This window comes from Saccoglossus kowalevskii, chromosome 16 (genome assembly GCF_978046115.1).
Source record: "Saccoglossus kowalevskii chromosome 16, keSacKowa6.1, whole genome shotgun sequence".
Lineage (NCBI taxonomy): Eukaryota > Metazoa > Hemichordata > Enteropneusta > Harrimaniidae > Saccoglossus > Saccoglossus kowalevskii.
In genome coordinates, this window is record NC_140656.1 from 22,192,884 (window position 1) to 22,211,503 (window position 18,620).

The 18,620-nt window shown below is 33.9% G+C and overlaps 1 protein-coding gene across 1 annotated transcript; it reads left to right on the plus strand.

Moving 5' to 3' along the window:
• Positions 1-150: 150 nt before the first annotated feature.
• Positions 151-18,228, plus strand: LOC102806133 (uncharacterized). Its single transcript, XM_006817987.3, has 11 exons — positions 151-228; positions 6,118-6,712; positions 7,438-7,523; positions 8,269-8,374; positions 10,626-10,724; positions 11,147-11,236; positions 12,092-12,139; positions 12,383-12,516; positions 13,255-13,315; positions 13,861-13,985; positions 15,104-18,228. The coding sequence occupies exons 1-11, from the start codon at positions 158-160 to the stop codon at positions 15,216-15,218; spliced, it is 1,530 nt and encodes a 509-aa protein (XP_006818050.1). The 5' UTR covers positions 151-157; the 3' UTR covers positions 15,219-18,228.
• Positions 18,229-18,620: the final 392 nt, after the last annotated feature.

Here is an 18,620-nt window from a genome sequence, read left to right on the forward strand (position 1 = left end):
CTTTAAAATAAGAAATTCTTAAATATACATACATTGCTTTTTCATCTGAATTTCACAATACTTGTTAATTATTTTGACAAAACGAAAATAATGTGAGGTAATTATGATTTATATATAGCCTAGTGACGTGCATGGTCAAAGGTCAACAGTTACTAAGATGGCCGACCTCTCGCAAACTGCGAATGATCGTGATCCAAATCAAAGGCATACAACAATCATCACTAAACAGTGAGTAGTTATTAGGCATCGTTTCTTTTATTGCATTTTAATTCATGTGTCTGATTAACTTCTATTCAAATTGTAAAAAACGCAGACAAGGATAAATATGCGCTCTTTCTTTCGACCTTGAAGCTAGTTTAATCCGGCGATGGCAGCGGCGTACAACCGAACTGTACCTTGTTTTTGTTTTGTTGACAAGCTCACCGACTGAAATCAATAAATACAACGATTTTGCGAAATTGCTAATCAAAATGTCACTATTATTTTCGCATCGCAGTATATGTCATACATATGTCAAGAATACGCGATGTCATTAATCCGTGTCGGATTCGCTGCACAAAACAAGGTTTAGTCTTTGAAGAAGTGTGGCCCCACTTCCTGTTCTCATATTCATTTCTATGAACTGCCCACGCACGGGAATCCATTATGAGCCATTCAACATCGTAGGCATAGTAATCAGGATTGTCTTCTGCATGAATGGTGGGGGCTTTCGGTGATATTTATAAATGCAGATTCTATAAGTGTATGGAAATATGTTATTTTTTGATGATTTGGGAATGTCCTGGATTCGTGACACATTTGCATTACAATGTATGTTAATTTTTTTATTGTGTTCATTGTTATGGTAATTTGGCTATAGTTTTATAGTGAACCCATTACTAATATACTACTGTAGTATACTGAAGGGCGGATTCAATAAAAATAAAATCCGGGAATATATCTTTTTTCCTAATATTTTACATCAAACTCATCAAAAATCAATGGAGTGCAATTTGCATACTGAAGGACTCATGTTGGCAAATAAAAGTTTTAACTTACTTGTTATCCATGGAGTTGTTACATTTGATAATTACTCAGTCGTGAATATAACACCATCAGTTCACCAGTTTGTTATAAATTACAAGTAAAATTTAACTTAATTTCATTGTAAGTGAACGTTTTTGGTTTTATGCAAATACTCAAAGCCAAGTGTTTTCTGCTGTGTTTTGAACATGCAGTAATTAACCTGAAATGTATCATTTGGTCAAGTCGGTTATAAGTCCATCAGAATGCTCGGAATTGAAGATCTGAAAATTTCTAACAACATTAAAGTGATTAATCAATGTTGCAGTGCAGTTTTTTGGCATTGATTTTGGTGGGGGGAAAAAAACAGCATGATTTTTTTTTAAGTACCGTATTTAACACTATTCACAAAAAAAAACACTCTTGTCAAAATTTTACATTGTATTCTTGTATAGGCATCAGTGACTACAAAAAACATATTTGACAGTGTCTATTATTTGTTTCTTTGAAATGTATCAATATAACAGTCTTTGCATTAAAAGAAAAATTAATACTTGCTTACTATATAATGTTCTCAGAGTGCATACATGTACCATATTTATCCGGGTATAAGCCCAGGGTCCTGAACATGGAAAATTGCCAAAAAGAAGGGGTGGGCGTTTGCCAGGAGATCCCCGGCAAAAAAACAAAAATTCGCAAAAATTGACAACACGCAGATAGAACTGTGACAGGGAATAGAACGGCAAATGAAAACATGCAGCGGAAATATATGAACAATATGCAACATTAGAAGTAAAACAAAAATAATGTATTGCTTATAATGTGACAAATAAACCAGAAATAATAAAAATCGACAGTGAGGAATCATTTGAATTAGGATTTTCCCACCGACAAACACGCCCAATACGTGTGAACTCAAAATGAATTAAAATGTCAGGAGTTAAACTGCGTTAAAAGATTTCCGGTCTTGACAAATTACGAATCAACCGTCATACAAGATCAATAATAATTTACAAATTTACACAGTAAAAATTATAAAAATTCATAGCTGTTTGAAAAAACTTCTCAGATCTTTATTTGTACATTCATTGCTATCTTCGTCAAACTCAAAACCCTCAAATGTCCAAGTCGGCGTCACTGTAGCTGTCGAACAAAATCCCTACAACTTATTCCTGAAGTTCGTCGATATCGTCCCACACAATTTGGACTTTTCCACGGATTTCGCAGTCTGTCAGCTTGGCACTTTTCATTCATGTCTAATCATAATAAAGAGACAGTAAAAATGAGGTCGCTCTGCTGCGATGGCACACGATGCTTTTGTTTACAGTCTAGCAATCATCTTTGACCTTTATGCATCTGCTTTACTGATTGGCTAAGAATGACATCATAAGTGATTCATCATAAAGGTCAAATCGTGACATTGTTTTCTCGACGCTTATTAATCACGGTGAAAGTTATCATTCAGCGAGGTCCGGCGGTTGGAATGTCTCACTATATGGATATCGCGGTGGACTTGAAATAAGAAGTTTTTTTTTTATATCCAACGACAGAAGAATAGTTTTCATAACAGAAATGCAATAGCGGTGATAAAAGAGTGTAAAAAAGTTGGCAGTCTTCGGCGTGACATTGCAAAATTGCTGGCCCCAGTTATGGATTCGCAAGCTGCTACAAAATATTTATAAAGCCAAAATAATGTGATTTCAACCATTCTCCCAGGTACGGGCTGCTACAATATTGCATGGAGGTAAAAGAGACTTCTTTTACCGCCATGAATATTGCAACATTGTGTTCATTGTCGATGACACTAAAGCCGAACCACAGGCCTGTGAGCCGAACGAGTGCGACACTTGCTTAGCGGCTCTCCTTATACGATTTGCTTGAATCGTTTCTAAGGAAGCACACACCAAACGGCCGGCCCTTTTTAGGACGACGACATATTTCAAAAAGAGAACTACCATTTCTGCTTTAATATTTATTTTTATAGACTTGTTGACTATTATGATTCTGAAAAAAATAAGCGGTGAACGCGCTGTCCTGAATACAGAAAGCTGTCACAGCTATTTTGCATTCACCCCTTGTTTTACGCAATTAACAATTTTTATAAGTATCACGACAGACTTCAAGAAAGTCAACTGTTAATACAACCACAGTCAACGAATAGAAAATATTTTTTTTTGTTTTGTGTAGAAAAAGACCCCCTGGGCGTGTGCCCGGATATTACCTCAACTTCTTTATTGTGTCAAAAGTGGGGGGTGTGCGTTTGCCCAGGCATGGGCTCTTACCCGGATAAGTACGGTATAAGAATAAATATTTGAAGACTAAACAGTTGTGTCACATTAAAACCGTTTTTTTTTAGAAAAATACAACAAGAATTTACAAGCACTTTTATGCAGGAATATGTTAAATTTCAGTTTGTAATATTAAATTCAACAAATTTCAAAATGACCAAATAAATTTCAAAATTTAAAAATGTTATCAATTACTACTCAACAAAGTTTTTGGGTAAGAACATTCAGTGTGAAATATTACAGGCTCCGCCAAATTTATGTGGAGTACGTTTCTCCATATCGCTTCTTGTGCATTCTGACAAACCAGTAATATATACTGAAAAATGTTCTAATTCAGTTCTTGATGATGCCCCAACCCTAATTTCACCCCTAAAACTGTATAATCCAGAAATATTGCTCTAGTGTCAAATGTATGCAATTAAAAATTTCGTTTCTATGGACTACTGTACGTGTATCAATTAATTAGCTAATGAATTTAAATTTTTCTATTTTCAAGGACAAGTGAAATTCTCTAAATTAAAATTCACATGAATAGGTAAAATTACTGTGGAACTTATTGATTGAATTTAAAACCCAACGAATATGATAACTTGTAAAAAGTAGTTTAAAATTAAATACCAACAGTTAATGTTTTGATAGCATTATGCAGACTAAGTCCTTTGTTATACAGCAGTGCTACCGTATTTATCCGGGTATAAGCCCAGGGTCTTGAACATGGAAAATTGCCAAAAAGAAGGGGTGGGCGTTTGCCAGGAGATCCCCGGCAAAAAAACAAAAATTTGCGAAAATTGACAACACGCAGATCGAACTGCAGCAGGGAATAGAACGGCAAATGAAAACATGCAACGGAAATAAATGAACAATATGCAACACTAGAAGTAAAACAAAATTAATGTGTTGCTTATAATGTGACAAATAAACCAGAAATAATAAAAATCGACAGTAAGGAATCATTTCAATTAGAATTTTCCCACCAACAAACACGCCCAATACACGTGAACTCAAAATAAATTAAAATGTCAGGGGTTAAACTGCGTAAAATGATTTCGGTCTTGACAAATTACGAATCAATCGTCATACAAGATCAATAATAATTTACAAATATCCACAGTAAAAATTATAAATTCATAGCTGTTTGAAAAAAACTTCTCAGATCTTTATTTGTACGTTCATTACCATCTTCGTCAAACTCAAAACCCTCAAATGTCCAAGTCAGCATCACTGTAGCTGTCGAACAAAATCCCTACAACTTATTCCTGAAGTTCGTCGATATCGTCCCACACAATTTGGACTTATCCACGGATTTCGCAGTCTGTCAGCTTGACACTTTTCATTCATGTCTAATCATAATAAAGAGACAAGAAAAATGGAGTCGCTCTGCTGCGATGGCACAAGATGTCTAGCAAATGCCAATCATCTTTGACCTTTATGCATCTGCTTTACTGATTGGCTAAGAATGACATCACTACTAGTCTTTCATCATAAAGGTCAAATTGTGACATTGCTTTCTTATCAGACTCAACGCTTATTAAAATCACGGTGAAAGTTATCATTCAGCAAGTTCCAGCGGTTGGAATGTCTCACTATATGGATATCGCGGTGGACTTGAAATAGGAAGTTTTTTTTTTATCCAATGACAGAAGAATAGTTTTCATGACAGAAATGTAATAGTGGTGATAAAAGATGGTAAAAAAGTTGGCAGTCTTCGGCATGACATTGCAAAATTGCTGGCCCCAGTTATGGATTCGCAAGCTGCTACAAAATATTTTTAAAGCCAAAATAATGTGATTTCAACCATTCTCCCAGGTACGGGCTGCTACAATATTGCATCATTGTTTTCATTGTTGACGACGCTAAAGCCAAACGAGTGCGACACTTGCTTAGCGGCTCTCCTTATACAATTTGCTTGAATCGTTTCTAAGGAAGCACACACCAAACGGCCGGCCCTTTTTAGGACGACGACATATTTCAAAAAGAGAACTACCATTTCTGCTTTAATATTTATTTTTATAGACTTGTTGACTATTATGATTCTGAAAAAAATAAGCGGTGAACGCGCTGCCCTGAAGGCAAAAAGTTGTCACAGCTATTTTGTGTCCACCTCTTGTTTTACGCAATTAACAATTTTTATAAGTATCACGACAGACTTCAAGAAAGTCAACAGTTAATACAACCACAGTCAACGAATAGAAAATAGTTTTTTTTTGTTTTGTGTAGAAAAAGACCCCCTAGGCGTGTGCCCGGATATGACCTCAACTTCTTTATTGTGTCAAAAGTGGGGGGTGGGTGTTTGTCCAGGCATGGGCTCTTACCCGGATAAGTACGGTAATAAGCATTAAAGCAGATTTCATATCATATGTCATGTGCTAACATAATTAACAACAGGGTTTGCACTCGTGTCTCGGCAAGGCGAGTCCCACAAAATTTTAAGAAATTGAAATTTGACCCTGGACAACTTTATTGAAGATCGGACCCCAACTTGCCTGAAAAACTGGGTCGCTCTTCAATAATTGGAGTCCAGGAAGCAAAATATGGGGTAAACACAATCCATGATCAATTTCAGTCCTCCACACTTTAAAAATTGAGTGGGGGTGCATCTAGTGGCAAATGTCGCACTTGACCTTTTACATTTTATTTGGAAGAAGTTGGTCACAATACATACATGTAGATATGTGGTGGTCTGTTTTGTTTTTTCTGTGTATGACCACTGTACTCTAAAATTGAAACAGGATGAACGCCAATTTAATGTAACGGAGTACTGACAGCATTTTATGTCACATGAATGCGCTTTTAGGTACATTAACATTTGTTTTGTTTGTTTTTTCAGAACAATGAATCCTGTATATGGTCAACAGCTTCCACAAACTCTTCCTGGCCAACAACAAATTCCATCCACAAGTTCATCACAAAGTGGTCTGGCTATGCTATCCACTGCTGCCGGATCAGCATCGAATTTCCACGCATTGGTGAATAATCCATTGACTGCGCTATTACAAGAACCCATCCACGTACCTTCAGGCTACCCAATGAACATGACCTCTCATTTATTTCCCCCGCAGAATCCCAAAACTAAACAGAACCTACCTCCTACTCCACAAGCGCAAACACATCCCACACGACCTCCCCATCCTCCACATTCTGACTTTGGACGGCATAATATAGGACCATTTTCGATGCCGCCACCCCGCCCAGCACACCATCATTTACCAGTGAGCCATATCATGCAACAGATTCCAGATGCACAGAAAAGGCAAATGTTCATTGCTCAGTCTGCGATGAAAGGCAATGTTCCACAGGCAATAAGGTCACAAGCACAGCAAGTCCCTGTTGTGAATACAAGCGCAGAAAAAAGACCAATAGCAGCTGTAACAACACCGCAAACGTCAACATGCCAGCCTCCCGAACCAAAAATGGTAAAAATAGTAAGTATTTGAAATTTATACTTTATGAATTGCTTATAAATGACGGGTTACCTGTTCCTACTTTCTACGACTTGGAATACCATGCTAATTTGCATATATCATTTGCATAATTATTTTCAAAAATTTTGATATTAAGCTACTCAATTACACAATGCACAAAATTATTGACTTACCAGACTGTTAATTTTTTAAAAAGTGTTACAACTACCAGGACACACAAATTAAAAATTTGATTTAAAAAGAGGATAGAATGAGGTTAACCGTAATGAACATGTGTTAATGTCCTATGAGTTTATCTTGTCTGCAAAATTGGTTGTCATTTCAAATCTTTTCTATCACAAGATCATACCTACTATATTTGCTCTATTGGTAGTGCATGCACTTTCGCAAATTACAGAGGTCAAAATAAGTCAAATATCAATGACTATTTACAACAAATGCAAATTTTGGTTTACATGCACTACTATGTGGAATGTGCTTCTACAGTACTAGATTTAATATAGTACTAGAATTATAAGCCAAAACGTAAATTTGTTGTAAAATATTATTTAATTTACGTAAGGCATGCAATGCTGTTAGAGCAGATATACCGGTAGTACTATATTTTCTTGCACAACGTACTGAAGGTCTATTTTACTGGCTGACAACTGAATAATTTAATTCTGTGACTTTGAATATTGTCCTATGAGCTTCATTGCTGATGTTTATTTTTTGTATTCCGTCAGCCAAATCCATTCTGTCTAACACCTCAGATATTTCCAACACGTGTCAATAAATTAGTTAGAACTGAAGAATCACATTATAATACAAGGTGAGTAATTTGCATATTTGGTGAGAGGACCAAACATATACTAGTGAAATTATTATACCAAATGGTTGATAACATTATTGGCAATTGAATGTGTGCTATGAAGGAGTTGTCCTGACATGGTCATTAGCAGTTATTGCGCCCTCTCTGGCAGACTTTATCACAATATTGCCTATGAGTCACATGTCTGATTGTGTTTAAATTTAGACTGTATTATTTGTTTAATTCAGTATATAAAAAACTGTACCTACAATCTACAATTTTTTGTTATATTATTTTTATGTTATCTTTGGTCTTGAAAAGTAGGCACTCTGGTTTGGTTGGAGCAATATTGCATAAAGCAAATTCAATATACCTCATCATCTGTCTAGTACCCTTCTCTGGTATTCTGCTTTTTTTTTAATCCATGTGTGTGACAGTAATTTTGCTTTCAGATATTGAAAGGGAAAGTCATTTTTATTTTGCCTACTACAATTATGATGATAGTGTATTCAACCTGTAGTGTGGAACAGCAAAGACATTTTCACCGCTACAAAATTTGAGAATTTCGTTTACTTACAATTTCTCTTTGACAAAATTAAATTCTTCCCAGAGCTTTTTATTTATTCAGGCCACTATGCTTAGATTTGTTGGAAACAAAAAAGGAAATGAACACCACCTTCAAATATTACAGTTCAGGTTTTTCCTGTTTTCATCACTTCATGTAGTTTTACATCATTGTAGTAATCCTCCATGTTTTAATGTCTAGGAATGGAGGATGTGTGAATCCAGCCAAGGCATTGGACTTGCTACGTTCTGTGTTACAGGGTGCTATGAACAAAGAAATAAAAAAAGTTATGGACAAATACAGACATGTAAGTACTGTATTTCAGATCCGAAAGTTGTATTGACAGCAAAATTGCGTTTGAATCCTTCGACATGTTGAGTAATATGTTTACTGTAATAAATACAACAGCTGAAGGATTTGAAAGATATCTGACTTGCAAGTATTCTAACATCATTAAGCAGTTCTGTGGATTCTGTTGTGATTGCATTTCAGCATCTTGGGGTGTCATCCTGTCACCAGAATTGCACCCAGGATTTTTTTTTCCAATGAATTATAAATTAAATGTCAGTATTTGGTGTAAAGTAATTTTCATCAAGATTAGTCTGATTATTGTAAACAAATTTGCGTAATTAGAAAAGCAGTGCACTAAGTAAACGACGTTGATATATTCAAAGCCAGTACAGAGTTGCATACAAGTTGCATATTTACCGTCGGATATAATTTGACTTGATTGACGCTCGTGGCACGAAAGAAAAAGGTTGCTAAGGTAACACGCCAGTTCAGTGCATGACTTGGGGTCAAACTTTGGTCAACACACACTTGATGTCAGCATCGCCGCACAGCAAATTTCGCAAAGAAGTAAGTTCAATTGCGTCTCAAATGAAGTCGCTAATCACTCAGTTGTCGCAGCGTGTGTTGTGTCATGTCCATTATGCACCCAGTTTCGACTTTGGCTTGCTTTTCCTTCTTAGTGCATGTTCTTGTTCACGTAAAATGCGACCTCTCATCAATGTATTAAAACACTTTGAATTTATACTTTGCATGATTATATTTGGTCAACGCGAAACATTATTTTTTCTAAACATTTTCTGAGACCATTTTTATCAACGCAGGGTTATTTTTCCAGACAAGATGGGCTTCGTATTATCTGCCATAACATCGCCAGGGCAATCTTTTGGTCCACATTTTTCTAAAAAAATCGAATCCTCCATAAGATCGCCCAGGGCGGGGTATCAGCCGAATCCGGTAGATGAAAGTGCTCGACAGAAAAAAAACAATTATGTAAACAATGAACACATGGCTACAAAAATGCAATCAACGGGGCAGAAGACCACCTTATCCGAAGCAACACTGAAATAGCAGAAATCATTGCCGATCTGCTTTTAAACGATGACGACGAAGATGGTGATTGGTTTGACGGCTTCACCTGTCAAACAATTAATAATTTGTGTCTGACGGTACTGCCTGGAAGACAGCCAGTGCAGCCAGAAGGCTACTTTGTAGCCACATGTTCATTGTTTGTTTGTGTACAGAGTGACCTTTGCCATTTCACTGTTCCATTTCAAATGTAACATGGTGTGTGGTCCTTGACGCAGTGCGTGTTCTCTGCCCGACTATACACCATGAATGTCGCTAAATTTATGAAAACAGATCCTTTTTGAATCGATCTAAAAATACTCTTAATTCGCGCACCAAAAACCAATAATTTTCGTTTTTTACGCTATTAATTCGCGCACTTGAAAAAATAATTATTTTTACTACTGCGAATTAATTGAGTTTTTACGATACTCAAAATTTAAGGGATTTTCAACTATTAAAGTTTTGCTGACAATTCAACAATTGTAATGTTTGTCTCTACTGTGATTTTATCATCTATGCACAAGAGTCATTGTATGATTATGAAATTAAAATGAGCTTTTATAAAAAATTTAATATTTTATATAAACTATAATATTATATTTTGGATTTTCTAATTCATTTGCATCTTATAAACAAGATTATATCTTCATGTATCGATATAAATGTAGAGTTTGTAGAATTCTGAAGCTGAACCAAAAAAATCACTACCGTATTCGGCCGCGTTATCGCCCAGTGTCCTCTGCTCAGAAAATCATGATTTGAGGTATTTACCGCATTTCACTTTTATTAACAGGTCATTGTCGAAGCGTAGTTTACGCATGGTTATTGTGGTCTATGCATTCACAACATATTCACGGCAACCGATGTCCATGCTCTATTATATAAAAATGATTACTAGTATTCCTTAAGCAATAATCAAAGACCAAGATTTATGATTAGATTTCGAAGGAGATGGACGCTTAGCCGAACGTGAACCCGAAAATAGAAATGTCCCATAGGTGGAGGGTGGGCACTTAGCCGAGCATGGGCACTAAGCTGGTCGAGTATGGTATTTGCTTTCAAAAACAAACAGGAAAACTCTGTGGAATGATTGAATGAGACTTTCTAAATCTAAACATAGAAAATCTATGGTTTGATTCACAGAGTGGTTTATTTGCTATGCTAACAATATTACATTTTCTTGTTCATTTTTAATTTAGTTTTTTGATGCTGCTGCCCAAAATATTAGAGATAATTACGGCGAGAAATCAGTTAGCGAAAGTAATATAATGAGTACATTCCAAGATGCCATGGAACAGGTATGAACAACACATATATGATTATATTGTGAGAGACAGGAATTGTATATTTGTCTGCTGTGAGAAAGTAGAGTTTGAAAATCTAGGGTCTGCTATTGATAATGGTGTGTCTGAGATGAGTATAAGAAAATTCAAACATTTAATCAAATGGGAAGCCAGAACAATTGTCAACATTCAATGATGAAATTTGAATGTCTAGTACGTATGCCCCGCAATTCAAACTCAGATGATTAAATATTTTATAGTTTCAAAATTGCCAACAAAACTTTATGCAGTTTGTCAGGAACAAAATTCACTCAAACGTAAACAGATTATATTCTCTAATTGAACTTGATAATGGTGTTAGTGGGAGAAATTAAGAATGTTCATTCTTCATTTATTAATTTCTTTTTCCTAAATAATTCTTGTCATTTATTTCTCAGGCCAAAGAGATTTTTAAAAGTGATGAAACATCAAGTATAGCTTCAGGTAAAACAGAAGGTGAAGATATAAAAGATGAACCAGTGAGAAAGGTGAGGTTTTTTTTATCAAGACATGATTTTATTCATCCACAGTTTATATATACATGTACTGGTACTCTATTCAATCTATCAAAAATGCATATGCATGAGTATACTGTACTATATTAAATTTATGCATTTTGATTATTTGGTGGTATTTGTGGTGATATCGTAAAAGTCACTGTCACTTAGAAACTGAGTGTTGAAGTAGACAATTCGTAACATTTAATTAGCATACCAGCTCATCTATTAAACATACATTGAAAACTGTATATTTCTATATATCACTTGTGAAAATAAAAGATTTGTTTCTGATTGTGATACTTTTTCAACATTTTTCGAAGAAAAAAAATTGATACACATATTTCCACCTGACACGCACACTGACCTTAAGCAAATATTTCTGGTATTTCCTGCCTTGCACTTGAAATTTCATCAATATTATATGATACAATTTTTTGGAGGAAACCTATAAATATTTATAAAAAGTCTACTATAAAAGACCCTTGTACCTCATTCAAATCCAAAGAATACCAAGGGGTAAGCTATTCGGTAATACCTGTTACCCCTAAGTCGTTTGCCGGTTTACTTTAATCATTAGCACATTTACCACTATGCGTCTGTAAACTCATTGTGATTAGTCAAGTTTATGAAATATATACATTGTAATAGAATATTTTTTATTTATTTATTTACAATATTTTATATTGAAAAATTTTTATTATCAAATGTAGATTCCAAATGGGCAAAGTAGTTATAATAGTTACACTATATTTAAAAAAATAGGAAAATTAGGTTGTATTTTATGTTGTGGGAAAGTGTGACAAAATTATCAACTTAACAAACTGTTTTTTGCTCTATTTTCAGAAGTTTAAACCTTTGACTGATGCAAGTTTTATTCCAACACCAAGAAGGGTAAATAAATATATTGTATATTATAATGCCTTGTATTATTGTTAAAGTATCACACACGCACATTTGTTTCCGGATCATGTCCAAAATAACCACCTAGTGTCCATTTTGTTTCAACAAATGCACATTGTACATAAGAACATGCATTTGGTTCATGATCCAATTAAAGATGGCTGAATAGCGGCTATTTTAGTGCTAAACTTATTCAATGACTTGTTATTCAGAAAATTAACTTTTATTTTTCAGAGAAAAGGTCGACCACCTCTTCAAAACCGAGAGTATAAACCTAAAAATGAACCAGTTAAAAGGGAAGGTCCAAAGTGGGATCCTGTTAGGTTGACAGAGGATACTTGTTTTGTTATGGGTGCTAAGGCTAACAAGTAGGTCTTCAAATGTTTGTTTTTTTCTAATTATTCAAAAAACTCTATAAACTTCATCAAGAATTTGACCTACAACACACTTACATTGATTTGCATAAGTAAATATTATTTCTTGCATGTCACTAGCATTAATTTTCACTGGGATTCAATTTCAGTATTTTCATCATATACACTTGGCTTTAGATTTTCCAGTGAAAAAATGATTTCTAGTATAATTCTATACAGTGAAAATTGTGTAATTAAAATGTAAAACTAACATTACGGTAACTGTTAACTGTTTCTCAGGCATGCCTAGACTGACTTGATTCAATTCTGCAATGGCAACACTGTGAAACCCATGACAAACATGACAACCACCGATACTTAAAAAAGTTTGGCACTATTATAAAATGTATGCCTGTATTGCTTAAATACTTATAGCAATACTGAGCATCCCTATCTACTGTAAATTATTCCCTAGTTTTTAATTTTGTTATTAAAATAAAATTCACTAAATTAAATTAAATTATTCTCCAGTTTTTAATTTTGCTATTAAACTAAAATACACTAAATTAAATCTACGTGAACATGTAGAATAACAATAGAACTCATTGTTTTCCTTCACCAAGCTTGTGAACTCAAAACCCTATGAAATTGCTCAAAGCTTCAAATTATTTAAATTAACTGCAGTTAAAATGAATAGTTTTACTGTATTTCAACCAATTCAGATGAGTTAATATTTTTGTTTCTTATTTTTAGAGCTCTGGGGCTCGGTGCAACAAGGGGAAGGTTGTATTACAAACATCCTGAACTTTTCAAGGTAAGATGAAATTGTCATCCTTGTATGTAAATTCTCCTTTTTGGTCATTCTTAATGATCTATGTATGTCAATTTGCTGCATAACATTGTCGCCAATGTTGTATTAGTATATCATCTCAGATTTTAACCTTTTCACCAACACTTTACTCTTTTCATCACAAAATAGTTCTGTTTAAACGGTAGTATGCATTTTCCTTGTGAAGATTGGTACAAAAGTAGTCAAATTTTTTGAGTAAAAACTGAATATTGACTCAAATTTTGTCACTTGGCTCCAAAATTAGGATTCATTTCCAGAAATAATGAAGAATGTAAGAAAAAAGTACAGACAAATTTATATAAACAATAGTGTCCCATGATTCCCTTGTGCAATCCCAGAGATTGACAGCTTCCTCTTTAAATCAAGAGTATTTGTAAATACACCATATAAATATCACATGATTTATGAAATAAAATTCCCAGATGATAAAGGAAGGCCCTTAATTGTGTCATCTGCTTACTTACCGTACTAGCAAACTGATATTGATTTATTTCTATTTCTTTTCTCAGTATGCAGGGGATCAACAAGACAAAGCCTGGTTATATGAGAATGGTTTGATGCCAGCAACGGGTGGGAAAGCTTTTATACTAATAGTAGAAGATATTTACGATTTATCAAAGCATGACGACTATAAGTATGTATTCTACTAGAGGTCACATGTTAATGACATCATCATACTTGGTCTTTTTTTTCTAAACTGTCCTGGTTGTGACCTCTTGAAATCAGAGTCAGCAAGCATGTATCAGTTGAAGTGCATACTCACTGGATGACAAGGTCTATCCTTCTTCTGTTGTATTCTCAGTTTACTCTTACAATGGTTATCAGAAAACTGCAAAAATTGGTCTTATGATTTATCCTTATCCTTTATCCTTATGATTTTTGCAATGGCCTTCAACACAAGTTCAAGGCTAGGTATAGTTTGCAAAATGACTGTTGTTGGTTCCTTGTGAGCTCAAACATGCAAAATGTAATTTATTGCAAACTGATACATTTGATGTATTAGTATCTAATCAGAATCTGCTGAGAAATTGGACTGCCACATACGTATTTTTCAGATATGTTTTACCTTGTGAATTTTGATTGTCTCTATTGTATTGAATTTCAAAAGGCAGAATCAGATAGGACATCACAATGAAACAGTGCAATTTACTATGTGTTGTATGTGAAATCTAAAACTGCCAACAATGATAAAAAACACACTGAGATTAAAATACATAACGGAATATATATATATATATATATATATAAATTTGCAATTCCTCAGACCATTATTACATGTTAACAGAACAAGGATGAACATGTGCATGAATATTTGGTGAGAAAAATGCAATTCCTCAGATTTTTTCCCCCTCAAATTTCACATGCAGGTACCTCCAATGGATCTCTCTTAAATTTGTTGTTTTTAGATGATTATTTTAATGTTTGCATCAAAACTTATGTTTTATGCCCCAATATATCTAACTGTGTCTTGCTTGCTACCTTATCGAACCCCACAATGTTTGATATGTTCTGATATTGTCTGCCCCTCGCAACATTTCCAAAGAGTAAGGCTATAATAGTTTCCCTATGTTTTTTGAAAACTTCTTCATTTCATATCTGTTGAGTTAGAACTTTAGATTTTCTGAAATCAGTGAAAGGTCGCAAAAGCAGGTCTCACATCTTCCTCCTTGTTTATAAACCTGACTGTGTTAATTACGAATACCATTCTTGTCTGTGTATTGTATGTCTCATTCATTGGTTTTCTTGTTACAGGGACAATGCAGAGGTACAGTTAAGTGAAATCAAACCTTTTAAAGTAAACGCAACTATACTGGAAAAGATGCGATCGTATATGAGATCAAATCGTACTGACGGTAACAACAGTTAAAATTTAATCAACTCTGCATCTACGTGCTAATTGTACATTTATTGTTGATACTTATTGAGATGAACTTTTTATTAATTAATGCCTTGGTTTTTAAACTAATTCTTTTATCTGCTTCAATTTTTAAAACTCACTTCAGTTATTTTATTGTGTAAAAAAATGTCAGACTAATTGCTTGTTTGTTTTTTTCATTGCAAAAATGTTGGTTTTTTTTGTTATTGTTGTATTGTTTTGTTAACTGAATGTCATCGTATAATGTCAATGGTTATACATTGTACTGTGGAATACTTTATTTTCGCTGGAATTTATTTTTGCTGAAAAGGCTTTTTGGGCGTTTTGCTTGGAATTTATTTTCACTGATTTTTGATAAGATTAATGTAAAATATAGGAAAAAAATGTATATTCATCGGATTTTATTTTCACGGAATCATCCCTTCAGCGAAAATAGCGAAAATAAAGTATTCTACAATAATTATCAAATTATTGTACTTGCTCTGTTTTGATGCGCATATAAATCAAAAATTGTATTTGTTGTATACTGAATCATTAAAATATTTTTTATTTTGACCATAGAAATTCCTCTGTAATTTACGTAAGCGTATGCACTACCAATAGAGCAAATACGGTACTTCTGATTACCAGAACTACTTTCCATGCCTATTCTTCTCCTTATTAGTGATTCATTTATAAGCTTTGTAATCTAATGTACTGTAAAATACTTTATTTTTGCTTGAAATTAATATTCGATATTGAATAATTCAGTGAAAATAAAATCAAGTGAATATACTTTTTTTCCTGTATTTTACTACATTCAACTTGTAAAAAATCAGTGAAAATAAATTCCATACAAAAATTTATTCCAGCTAAAATAAAGTATTTAACAGTAACGTAATATACCGGTATGAACAGTTGAATTCACATCTATTGTGTGAGAAATATTTACTATTCAGTACTCCTTTGCCTGGGCTTCCTTATGAATAAATAATAAAGTACCATAAAAGGATAATTGTTTTGATGGAGACGAGAATCAATATCTTTAAAATAAACACCCAGAAACTGAGGTCAGTTAAGCTTTGATACACATGAACTTGTTTACAAATTAACTTGTTTACACATGTCACTTTTTGTACCACAGCTTTAGGACCATCAAGGTAGTTAATCATTGGCCAGATTAAATGTGGCATGCAGGGAACCCCCTTCCACAACCATCTTTACCTTTAATAGTTTATCATGCCTATGCCAGAAATCACATAAATTCTAGGCTATATTTGATGTGACAGTTTTATAGCATTGAGTTCTTCTTTCATGTCCTAAAGATGGGAGACACAGTCAGTGTCTTTTGCAAAATATTGTCCTTGAAACAATCAATGACAATTTTAACTTTCACACTACAATAATTTTACTGGATTCACATTTTGCCTTACCTGTGATGTTAATGAAGGATGAGGTATATAAGGGAAAAAAAAATATTTCCCTCTGCATCATTGTCACTGTCGTCAGCTTTTCTGACCAGCTGAAATGTTCATCTCGTAGATAGAAACTTTGGGTCGTAGATATGTGTACATACAATCATACAGTTTCTATTAAGGTCCTACGAACCTCTATGTAACTGTTAGTAATTGCAAACACAGAGCAATGTAAAATGCTTTCGTTTTAAGGTAAACATCTGCTCTTATATGATGAGCATTTTAGTTAATCCCTCAGACACTTTCAGTTTAGCATATGTGCAGGATTACATAGTTTGATTCATGATTTCCCCAAATGCTTGTATTTTATTGAAGCAAGGTGATACACTTAGCTTTGTTTATGAACATATGGGAAATTATGGTACAAAATGTGTTCTATTAGAAGAAAATGGACTTTATGTGTTATGTTCTGAGAAAAGGATATAATCTGTTCAATTCACTTAAGGTCAACTTCAGTTGTTACTCTGGAATATTCAAATTCCAGATTTCATAGTGACTTGTTTAACTTACCTCAATGTTGATAATCTCCTAGAAAAAAACAATAGTGGCCCACGGTGCGAATATTGTGCCTTCAAACCATGTTATTTGTATTACTGGATTTTTTTTTGTGTTTGTGTGAGGTGTCTATGTTACCCAGGAATAAGTGTGCCATTTTATACGAGGTGATTGTTTCTGGCAACAATGCTGTGTTGCCAATCAAGTTTCCTTTCACTCATCTACTCATCTACTCATTGCCTGACCCACTCACATTTGCTCCATTAGAAGCGTATACACAGATACAGGTGTTTTTTATGGGGAAAATAAAGTCATATTGTAATGATTCAGTATACAACACATGCAATTTTGAGTTAAAATGTGTTTCTAATAGAACAAATACAGTACTGTTAAATACTTTTATTTTTGCTTGGAATTGATTTTCGCTGAAGAACTACCGGTAGATATGATTCAGTGAAAATAGAATCCAGGGAATGTACCTTTTTCCTATATTTTAAATTCAACTCGCCAAAAATCATTGAAAATAAATTCCATACAAAACATCAAAACATTTTTTTCAGCGAAAATTAATTCCAGCTAAAATAAAGTATATTTCAGTATATCATACACATAAGGCAACGCCTGCATTGCTAGATGAATTGTCTTGTGTAAACCAGCCATTATGTACATTCGTGTTTCAAAGCAGCATTGTGTAATATGGCGTCTGTTTTGATTCGTTCATTATTTTTCCCATGGAAAAATTAACTTGGGCCACTCAGACCAGCACAATGTGAATTTCATCTAATTTACTAGTGTTATTCACACTATAACATGATTGGCTTAAGAATAAAGATTTTGTAAAAAGTACGTTCAATTGAAGCATACGTTTGTTATCCTAACAGGGAATACGATATGTGAAATTGCTCATTTTGATGACATTCCAGTTTCTGTTTTCATGTAATATTCATCCAATGCAAATTGTAACTTATTTCGAAGTCTTTGTAAAACTATTACTGTATCTGTATACACCATGTATATATATATATTAGTAAAATACATTTAAAAATTCCTAATGTACTGAATTCATTCTTTGTTGCACTGTTTTTGGGTACATGTCCATATGTATGGTTAGAGTGGCACTCCCACTTTGTACGTGGAGAGTGCCTTTCACTGATAATGTTGCTTGATCATTTGGAAATTGATAAAATCAGTTTGTTTGTTGGTAAGATATGAATATCCTTGAAGTAGGTATGCATATATGGACTTCAATTTTATCCACTAACTTTTCAGACTTTATTTTGAGTTTGCACGAAAGGAATATACTCTCTCAAGCTTCACTTGACTTTCTATTCTGATTTTTGAAGCCCTTTCTTTGATTACTCAGAAAACCACCATTCATATACAATGTACATTATTTCCTCTAACCTTTCCCATGACAGAGCAGAGCAATTTACATAGGTGATTG

Coding starts and splice junctions, on each gene's coding strand:
- LOC102806133 (XM_006817987.3), top strand. CDS start 158: ATGGCCGACCTCTCGCAAACTGCGAATGATCGTGATCCAAATCAAAGG. Junction 6,713..7,437: donor AACCAAAAATGGTAAAAATA/GTAAGTATTTGA, acceptor GTATTCCGTCAG/CCAAATCCATTCTGTCTAAC. Junction 13,986..15,103: donor TCAAAGCATGACGACTATAA/GTATGTATTCTA, acceptor TTCTTGTTACAG/GGACAATGCAGAGGTACAGT.